The sequence below is a fragment of the Neoarius graeffei genome, chromosome 8 (genome assembly GCF_027579695.1).
Source record: "Neoarius graeffei isolate fNeoGra1 chromosome 8, fNeoGra1.pri, whole genome shotgun sequence".
In the NCBI taxonomy this organism is placed as follows: domain Eukaryota; kingdom Metazoa; phylum Chordata; class Actinopteri; order Siluriformes; family Ariidae; genus Neoarius; species Neoarius graeffei.
Window position 1 is genome coordinate 33,316,905 of NC_083576.1, and position 10,853 is coordinate 33,327,757.

A 10,853-nucleotide genomic window follows, 5' to 3' on the forward strand; every position below is an offset into this window, starting at 1 on the left:
CAGCAATTCTGAATGTACCATTTACGTGATGAAAGTGATTAGACAGATGTGCAGGTTTGCATATCCCAAGCATACAATCAGAATAGAATTTCTGATATGCGCACAATCCCGCCTAGCTGGCTTACTCTGCCCCATAAAAATGGACGTGATGAACATTTCAGCCAATCTTCAAGAAACCTTTTCCTTGTAGAAGTGCTCAACAAGAAATTGCCACCTCAGGATAATTTGTCTTGAAATGCTGTTCTGTATATACCTTTGCTGTCTATTCCAAAGTACTAGAACGTTTATCTTGGCACAGTTGTTTTTCCCGAGTAGTAATTCCATTTTTTTTAATTGAACATAAGTCAATGTAAACATTTGTCTTGCAACATCAGACAATAGAGATCTTGGCACAATCATCCAATATTATTGGAAGCAGTGTGTGGCGTACATGCTGTTACCACAAGACTACAAACAAAGCACTTCACTGTGCGAAGGCGTACTGAACATGCACAGAAGGTTACAGGTGCAGAAAGCAATCCACTTGAGCAGTTACATGGCTCATATTTCCTGTCAAATGGATTATCAGAAGTCTACACTACCCCTTTCAATTTGATTAAATTCTCAATCGGAATAGGGTATTTCGATCAAGCTGTTTACAGAAAGAAATTTCATTCCGATCGAACTTGAATCCGATTATTAGGATCCATGTAAACGTAGCTACTGTTGCCTCACAGCAAGAAGGTTTTGAGTTCGAACCTTGCAGCTGACTGGGGCATTTCTGTGCAGAGTTTGCATGTTCTGCCCATGTCTGTGTGGTTTTTCTCCGAGTGCTCTGGTTTTCCCCCACAGTCCAAAGATATGTGGATTTGGTCAATTAGCTACTCTAAATTGCCCATAGGTGTCTCTCTGTTACCTGCCCAGGATGTACAGTGTCTTGCAAAAGTATTCATCCCCCTCGGTGTTTGTCCTGTTTTATCGCATTACAAGCTGGAATTAAAATGGATTTTTGGGGGGTTAGCACCATTTGATTTACACAACATGCCTACAACTTTAAAGGTGAAAATTGTTGTTTTATTGTGACACAAACAATAATTAAGATGAAAAAACAGAAATATGGAGTGTGCATAGGTATTCACCCCCCAAAGTCAATACTTTATAGCGCCACCTTTTGCTGCAATTACAGCTGCAAGTCTCTTGGGGTATGTCTCTATTAACTTAGCACATCTAGCCACTGGGATTTTTGCCCATTCCTCAAGGCAAAACTGCTCCAGCTCCTTCAAGTTAGATGGGTTGCATTGGTGTAGAGCAATCTTCAAGTTCTGCCACAAATTCTCAATTGGATTGAGGTCTGGGCTTTGACTAGGCCAATCCAAGACATTTAAATGTTTCACTTTAAACCACTCCATTGTAGCTTTAACAGTATGTTTAGGGTCATTGTCCTGCTGGAACATGAACCTTCATCCCAGTCTCAAACCTCTGGCCAACTCAAACAGGTTTTCCTCCAGAATTGCCCTGCATTTAGTGCCATCCATCTTTCCTTCAGTCCTGGCCAGCTTTCCTGTCCCTACAGATGAAAAATATCCCCACAGCATGATGCTTCCATCACCATGTGTACCTGTAAAAATGTTGTTCTCAGGGTGTTGGGTTTGCGCCACACATGGCATTTCCCATGATAGCCCAAAAGATCAGTTTTAGTCTCATTTGACCAGAGAATCTTCTTCCATGTGTTTGGGGAGTCTGCCACATGCTGTTGGGCAAACTCCAAACGTGTTTTCTTAAGCAGTGGCACTTTTCTAGCCACTCTTCCATACAGCCCCGCTCTGTGGAGTGTACAGCTTAAAGTGATCCTTTGGACAGGTACTCCCATATCTGCTGTGGATCTTTGCAGCTCTTTCAGTATTATCTTTGGAGTTTTTGTTGCATCTCTGATTAATGCCCTCCTTGCCTGGTCTGTGAGTTTTGGTGGGTGGACATCTCTTGTCAGGTTTGTAGTGGTGACATATTCTTTCCATTTTGCTGTAACAGATTTAATGGTGCTCCCTGGGACATTCAAAGTCTGGGATATTTTTTATAACCCAACCCTTAACCATACTTCTCCACAACATTGTTTCTGACCTGTTTGGAGTGCTCCTTGGTTTTTATGTTGCTTGCTTAGTAGTGTTGCAGAGTCAGGGCCCTTCTAGAACAGGTTGATTTATACAGACATCATGTGACAGATCATGTGACATTTTGATTGCACACAAGTGGATCTTAATCAACTAATTATGTGACTTATTAAGTGAATTGGTTGGACCAGCTCTTATTTTTACTTCGTTTACACGTAGCCGGGTATTTATGAAAACGGGTATCTTCTCCTCCCCGTACTAGAAAATAATTCCGTTTACACAATGCTCAAAAACGTGTCAAACAAATAGAAAGCCAACCAGAGATCTGAAAGCCAAGGAGGAGGGGCCGTCAGATCGCAATGCTAAAACTCCGTTTTCCCCATAACACGGAGAAAACTCCGTTTTCCACTATTTACACGCAGGCATGAAAACTGAGTTTTCACAAATCTCCACTTTGCCCGGAGTTTTCGTGTAAATGATGGGTGCAACCGGGGGTGAATACCTATGCACACTCCAGATTTCTGTTTTTTCATCTTAATTATTGTTTGTGTCTCAATTAAACAACAATTTGCACCTTTAAAGTGGTAGGCATGTTGTGTAAATCAAATGATGCTAACCCCCCAAAAATCAATTTTAATTCCAGCTTGTAATGCAACAAAACAGGACAAACACCAAGGGGGATAAATACTTTTGCAAGACACTGTAGCTCACCTTTTGCACAGAGTCAGCTGAGACTGGCTCCAGCTTTCCCCATGACCCTGACAGATAAGCATTATAGATAATGGATGGAGTTATTAGTTAAACTTACTAAAATAATAAAATTTGCACTGCTTTTTACTCAGGTGGAAAAATCTGAAATACTGAAATGTCCTACAAGCTATCTCTATCTTTCAGTCAGTAAGTGTGTTAAGTTCTTATGAAAATGGGTATAGATTGTGTGTTTTTCTTGCTCATTGAATGGTCATTTTAATCATTCTACCATGTTGGGGTAATATCAGATCTTTTAAAAAAAAATTTCACACACACCTGAAATAAGGAGAACCCTCAAGCCTATGAAGGGGATTTTCTTGGACATCTTCCTGACTAAAGGCTTCCCATGTTTGCACAGTATGACTGGGTGGCATGGCTATGGAGTGGGTGGTTTTTAAAATTTTTTTTTATTTTTTAAATAAATACATAAAGCGGGCGGCACGGTGGTGTAGTGGTTAGCGCTGTCGCCTCACAGCAAGAAGGTCCTGGGTTCGAGCCCCGGGGCTGGCGAGGGCCTTTCTGTGTGGAGTTTGCATGTTCTCCCCGTGTCCGCGTGGGTTCCCTCCGGGTGCTCCGGTTTCCCCCACAGTCCAAAGACATGCAGGTTAGGTTAACTGGTGACTCTAAATTGACCGTAGGTGTGAGTGTGAATGGTTGTCTGTGTCTATGTGTCAGCCCTGTGATGACCTGGCGACTTGTCCAGGGTGTACCCCGCCTTTCGCCCGTAGTCAGCTGGGACAGGCTCCAGCTTGCCTGCGACCCTGTAGAAGGATAAAGCGGCTAGAGATAATGAGATGAGATGAGAAATACATAAAGCTCTGACATCCGGGGGCTCAAATCATTTTCAGTCATTAAGGTGTAGAAACATCTGTTACATTACTTTATGAAAACCTAAAGCACGCTTTCATTTTGGAACATTTTTGCAAGAAAGGAAATAAGAAGAAACTGCAGAGATCTGAATCGTTTCTTAATTTTACATTCAGTCCTCAGTACTGAACACAAGTGTGAACAATATACTGATGTGTGTTACTTAGTATGAAAACTAATTTTATCTCTTTTTTTTTTCTGCCCCAGCAATGTGCTATTCACCAAAGAGAGAAATGCAGCCAAATCTTGCAGACAGCAATGGAAAGCATGATGTCTCAGAGCCAGGTATTTCTTTCCATAGTTATATGAATGGTGGAATGTCCAGCCTCATCTGCACTGTCATCACTTTCCCCATGTACAAAACTGTGTTTCGCCAGCAGTTGCACAGCACACTGATCCATGAGGCTGTGCTGCAGTTATATGAGGAAGGGCTGCTGAAACTTTACCGTGGAGTAGTGCCACCTTTGCTAATGAAGACTCTTCAGGGAACCATCCTCTTTGGCCTCCAGAACACCCTCTTACAGCAGCTATCCCCTTGGGCTGGATCATATTTTCCCAGGGCAATGCTTCCTGCCCTGGCTGGGCTTGGGACAGGGATAGTGGAGGGTTTATTTTTTACCCCCTTTGAGCGTGTACAGAGTATCCTACAAAACAGTGGCAATGACCATAGCCTTCCCACTCTCAGCAAAATTGTGGGCAGGATGAGGTCCGAAACTTTAGTTAATGGGTGGTACCGAGCTTTTTTCCCCACTCTTACTCGCAACGCATTAGGGAGCAGTCTTTACTTTGGCCTGAAGGATCCATTGTCCAGATTATTACGCGAGCAAGATTGTCCCCCCATAGCCTCATCTTTTGTGTCAGGGATGGTGAGCTCCATTATGATCAGCTTGCCTTTGTATCCACTTTCAGTGTTGGTAGCTAACATGCAGGCCCAGGTCGGTGGAGACAACCTGGGGGTGAGGGCCAGCTGGCATCAGCTGTGGCAGAAACGACAGCAAAGTCTGGTATTGCTGTATCGTGGAGGATCGTTAGTAATCCTGCGCTCTTGCATCTCCTGGGGCATCACCACTGCCATATACGACCAACTGATGAAACGCTCAACCTGAGGAACACTATCAGCAAAACTTCTCCTCTGGAAGGTGGATTATATTGAATCTTTGACAATATGCATTTAACCAGTCAACCCATCTTAGGCAACCCCCAAGGTTTCATTGCTAACAGTGACTAAATATTGCTCTGAAATGAATAACAGGGCTGATCATTTCACTAGCATCCATACTGATGCCATAAGGATATTAAGGACATTCAAATGATTAATTTAAATGTATTTTTTTTATTAATAATTTACTTTCACTCTGTAATTTGGATAAGAGTTGCACCTTCAGTTAGTATCATTATCATTTAAAATGAAATTTTTTTTTAAAATGAGAACATTTCTTCTCTGCATGATCTTCAGGAAATTTTGATCATGTAACTTCCTGCTGAACATGTGACTTGTGGAATATTTCTCAAGTATGGGATGTTAAATGGGTTCACATATGCATTACAGCATTTTGCCAATGTGTGGTTAAATGTAGTTATAGTGGACTGGGACAGGTAATAGTGCTGTTTTCTAAACTCTGTAGCGAAATTTTATTCATGTTTTAATTTATAAATGTTTTAATTTGTTTATCCGAAACATACTCATAAGCTGTTGTGAAGGACACTTGTGTTTAAAACTCATTGTGCCTTTGTTTTATAGGTGTAGATATTTGGAAATTTATTATCATTGGTGGGACACAAATGGCCAAGTATGTGTAATCACATCCCGAGTACATGAGTAAACAAAGTATTTTTAACTATATTGTTTCGCCAGCAAATTATAGTTCATTGGACCAACATGGCCAGGTCTTAAGGTGAAGTAAATTAATAAAACTGGACCAAAAATTCAGTCAATCTTTTTGTGCACTGTATTTCCAATAGTTTACATAACTCTCTATTCACCTGAGGGCATTAAGCCTTTTATCTCAGGGTTACAATTAGAGAGGTACTTTTAAAGTCAAGACCAGTGCCAAAATGTATATTCTACTTAGAAGGACAAGAATCTTTGCATGCCATCAAGTGAATTGTGAATATAATCTCGTACACAATTACTCGAAATATAATAATTTAAAAATGTTATCTCGGCTTTGCAAACGAAAAAAATTAGAGTGGATAACCATTATATTGGATGAATACCCACCTAATGCTCAAATGACTGGATTTCAGTAGCCTGGGCCCGCCCATCCTAAGCGTGACGCAACACGAGGGCCTGTTGCGAGCTTAGCTTTGAAGTCGCGTTAGCCAGACTAGGATTTCAGGTGCTCACTTCTCTATCTTGTATAACCTTGCTCAACTAAAAGATAGAAATGTATTTTTGTGGTACAGCTTTAGCTGACCTACCTGAAATGACCTACTGGCTTTGAATAGCTGTTTTCTTTTTAAAATTAGAATAGGTGCATCACAATTATCCATGCCACCTACATGGAATGTGCTGCTCAGACTCTGAAACAAATATACTGAGATAAAAATCTTTCTATCGAAGTGATCAGCAGCATGCACACTCAGCCACTATTCTCATAGCCTTTTGCGCATTTTTTTTTTTAAAAGCAAAGTCTTAGTTTATTTTTATTCATTTATACGCTTCATAGATGCATTCAGTATTCACTTTAATTTTACTTCGGTATGTGATTTTAACTGTTCTCTAGCGACATCAGGTGTTTTGGTGCCCTCCTGTGGTATTTATGGGCCATGCTCTGTATAATTCCTCAAAAATGGTTGTGAAAGAGATTTATTATACAACCCCAAATCAGAAAAAGGTGGGACAGCATGTTGAAATTGAAATTAAAACTAAAAACAACGAAGTAATCTTTGACCTGTATTGCACTCAAAACCAAACAGCACATTATTTGATATTTTACCTTGTAGGTGCAATTGGTAATTAAGTGATCAATCTAATTAAATCAGTCTCATTAATTATTGTCATTGAATCAGTCTCATTGAATAATTCTCATTGAATCAGTCTCATATTATCATTAAATCACTCATGGAATCAGTCTCATTGGATCAGTCTCATTAATTAATACCATTAATTTTGGTGCTTAATAATAAATTACCAAACAGCTAAATTATGGTATATTCCAAATTATTATGATCACTTACCATATTACATAAATCATATGCACCTTGGAATTCATGAGATTTGGGCGACTTCAAAAGTATTGGAACAGCAAATGAACACAGTTTCATTAATTAATTGAATTTATTATAACAAAGATAAAATTAATAGCAGTTGGAATCATTATATACAAATATGATGATATGCTTGATGAGTGTGTGTGTGAGTGTGTTGTGATGAAGACAAAAGATTAGCTTTGTGTGCTAATTAAGATGTGTTTGTGTGTGTGAGGCCTGGTGACCACGTGTTTCTAAGTAACACAAGAGAGTTAGCTTTGGTTGCTAAGACAAAGGAATGCTAGCTAGGGTGTGTTTGTGCATGGGGGAGTTGACCACGTGTTTCTAAGTAAAACAAAGAATTAGCTTTGGTTGCTAAGACAAAGGAATGCTAGCTAAGGTGTGTTTGTGCGTGGGGGAGTTGACCACGTGTTTCTAAGTAAAACAAAGAATTAGCGCGTATTGCTAATGAGACAAAAGAATTAGCCATAGGCTAATTTCACTAGCTTATAATATTACTAAATCCACTGAAATCTTGATGAGGTCAAAATGTGTAATAAGGAAATTGAGGATGTTAGTAAGGAATAAAGAGAAGCATGCACAGCCTATCTATTAAACAATTGAGAGGTCAAAAACAAAATAGAACAATCATCAATTCAACACAGAGTGTCTACAGTGTACACAATTAAACCGTTCCTGAGTTTAATTCACACTCCTTAATAAAAGCTAATTCCTAAGGCTAGGTTTTTGCCGAAAATGCCAAGTCTTACTTCAGTATCTTGCTTATAGCAAGATTATGGAGATATGTTCCGAGACTTTGGAGTTTCCGTTGTGAAGCACGTGAGTCGCTCCGTGAAGCGCAGAGAATTTCTTGGTCTGACGCGTGGTCGCTTGTGATGAAAAGAAAGTCTCTGATCAGACCATGTGCACAGCTTTTTAATTAGAAGGATCCGGTCGCTTCTAAACTTTAAATTAAAACTGCTCTGGGCTGAAGTTTTGTACGTACTTATAAGGAACAAACAAAACCGGTTGTAACTCTATTTGAGTTTAAAATCGCGCGATTCTGGATTTTTACAGTGGCCAAAGGTAAACAAAAATCGCGCTGAATCGTGGATGCTCTGAGAGCAGATGTCTCCTTTTGTCTGTTACCGCGTGGTTCACAGAGCCGAGGAGATAGTGTCTCTTTATGCCTACGGATCCAAGTCCCAGGACCAAAGAGAAAGAAGGAAGCGTTGCTCAGTTTCTTATGCTTTCATGGAGGATGTGACATTGGAAATCCCGCCCAGGCGTGATGTAGGTCAACGCGGAAGTTGGTGATGGGAGTTGTAGTTTTTAAAGGGACTATACCTACAATCCCCCTTTTGGTCTCAGGGGTATGATGGAGTCGTAGCACTGAGAGCACAGTACCGTACAGTCCACGTATCCATAGCCCTTGCTCTGTACAGTCCATGGTGTCCTGTGAAAACTGGGTAAACTCATGAGTTCCAGTAAGACAGTTGGAGGCAGAGGCATTTTGAGCATATAATCACTCTATAGGCATTTGGGCATATGATCACTCTATCTCAGTAGGTCAGAGTCACATCTAAAAAAAAATTAAACATTGAACATGAAACATATGAGTCATTCTATAATTAGGGGTACATCTCAAGTCCATGTGCTGTATTTGTCAGTTTCACTAACTATTAACTTCAGCCAATGATCTTTTGTACATTAGCACACATTTCTCTTTTATATAATACAAAAAAATCAACAAATTACATCATTTTACTCTGCAAAAATGCATATATAATACTGGAATTTGGTGTTTTTATGCTGTCCGATTTTCCAAATGTCAGGTTTGGTCTTCATATTTACATTTTAAAAAAAGGTTTTTGTTTAAAATTTTTACAAATATTTATTCATGGTAATTATTATAATATGACAAAAGTGTTTAAAAGCCTAAAATGCTTTATATTATAAATTAAATGAAGAATTTTGTGTGCGTCCGAGAAACTTATGTCAACTGTGTTACCCACTGAACCCCCCCCCCCCCCATAAATCGGCAAATGGTTTGGTCCTAAGTCATGTGACCAACATCATGTGATGTCATATCCTCTTTGGTGGGAAATTTGAAGACCGTGTGGTAAGTTTTGAGTTCACCTCTTCAATATTTTCATCAATACTGTTGTATAGTCCTAGAGAGGGTTAATTGTCTGTCAACTGTGTTGTCAACATATTCATATAAACCTGATTTAGAAATTGTATTTACAAAGTATACAGCTAAAGATAATAAAAATATCAAATCAAATCAAGTTTATTTGTACAGCGCTTTTAACAATAAACATTGTTGCAAAGCAGCTTTACAGAATTTGAACGACTTAAAACATGAGCTAATTTTATCCCTAATCTATCCCCAATGAGCAAGCCTGTGGCGACGGTGGCAAGGAAAAACTCCCCCAGACGACATGAGGAAGAAACCTCGAGAGGAACCAGACTCAAAAGGGAACCCATCCTCATTTGGGCAACAACAGACAGCCTGACTATAATATTAACAGTTTTAACAGGTATAACCCTCAACTGTCCTCATGGGGCCGTCCTTCACAGGAGTGGGGCGATAAAACTCCGACCAGACACAGGGCACCAGGATGGATCAAGCAGGTCCGAGGGGCAGAAGAGGCCAGCATCTCAATCCCAGGATCAACATGTAACTCAGAGGGACAGATATGGGGGGGAAGAGAGAGAGAGAAAGAAAACACGTTGTTAGGTATGCCCTAAAAATGACAAGTATTAAATCTGTGTGGTAGGCTCGCAGAGACGAGAGTCTTTACATCAGGCATAACACACAATGGCATGTTAATATGGTAAAAAATATATCATGACCTGCTCTGGCTGGATGCTTGACTGGGTGATGGGAGCACACTCCTCAGCAATGATGAGATGCAGATGGGACCCTTAGGCCTGGCCAAGACAATTCAGTTACATTTCACCGGGTCTGGGACATGCGACAGAATGTCTGACGGCCGATTCCCTGCAGGCTACGATAGCCAGTCGAGGTCCCCACCGTCTCCACCAAAAGATTTCCTGTTGACTCCATGTAACTCAGAGGGACAGATTTGGGGTGAGGGGGAGAGAAAGAAAACACAGGTGGTTAGGTATGCCCAATGTCACCTGAATAAGTAGGAACAGTATACATATTGCACCGAGTACAAGCAGGGACTCCGGCAACTAACTATGACAGCATAACTAAAAGGAGAGAGCCAGAAGGTAACACAGGCATGAGGGAGCCCCGGGACATAAAGCAGCCAGCCACTACACCGTCAACAAACTCGAGTGAGCAAGCGAGTGGGGACTGACAGCATCCATACATCCCAGTTTACCAAAACACTCTATGTCTGAGGACCCTCCAGATCTACTCCTTTACCTCATAAACACCATTAACAAAAGGCTTGACTAAACAGATATGTTTTCAGCCTAGACTTAAATGCTGAGACTGTGTCTGATTCCCGAACATTACTTGGAAGGCTGTTCCATAACAGTGGGGCTTTGTAAGAAAAGGCTCTGTCCCCTGATGTAGCCTTCACTATACAAGGTACCAGCAGATAGCCTGCACCTTTTGATCTAAGTAGGCGTGGCGGGTCATAGAGGAGCAGAAGTTCACTCAGGTACTGTGGTGCGAGACCATTTAGTGCTTTAAAGGTCAATAGTAGTATTTTATAATCAATACGAAACTTGATTGGGAGCCAATGCAGTGTGGACAAGACAGGCGTGATGTGGTCACATTTTCTAGTTCTAGTAAGGACTCTTGCTGCGGCATTTTGAACTAACTGGAGCTTGTTTATGCACTTATTGGAACATCCAGACAGTAAGGCATTACAATAATCCAACCTGGAGGTAACGAAAGCATGGACTAGTTTTTCTGCATCATGCAATGACATTAAATTTCTTATCTTTGCAATATTTCTGAGATGAAAGAAAGCT

General features: G+C 40.5%; 1 protein-coding gene across 1 annotated transcript; it reads left to right on the forward strand.

The window, feature by feature from the left end:
• Positions 1 to 4,009: 4,009 nt before the first annotated feature.
• LOC132889887 (solute carrier family 25 member 53-like) lies at positions 4,010 to 4,810 on the forward strand. Its single transcript, XM_060926708.1, has one exon. It carries the CDS (start codon positions 4,010 to 4,012, stop codon positions 4,808 to 4,810), a length of 801 nt encoding a protein of 266 aa, XP_060782691.1.
• Positions 4,811 to 10,853: the final 6,043 nt, after the last annotated feature.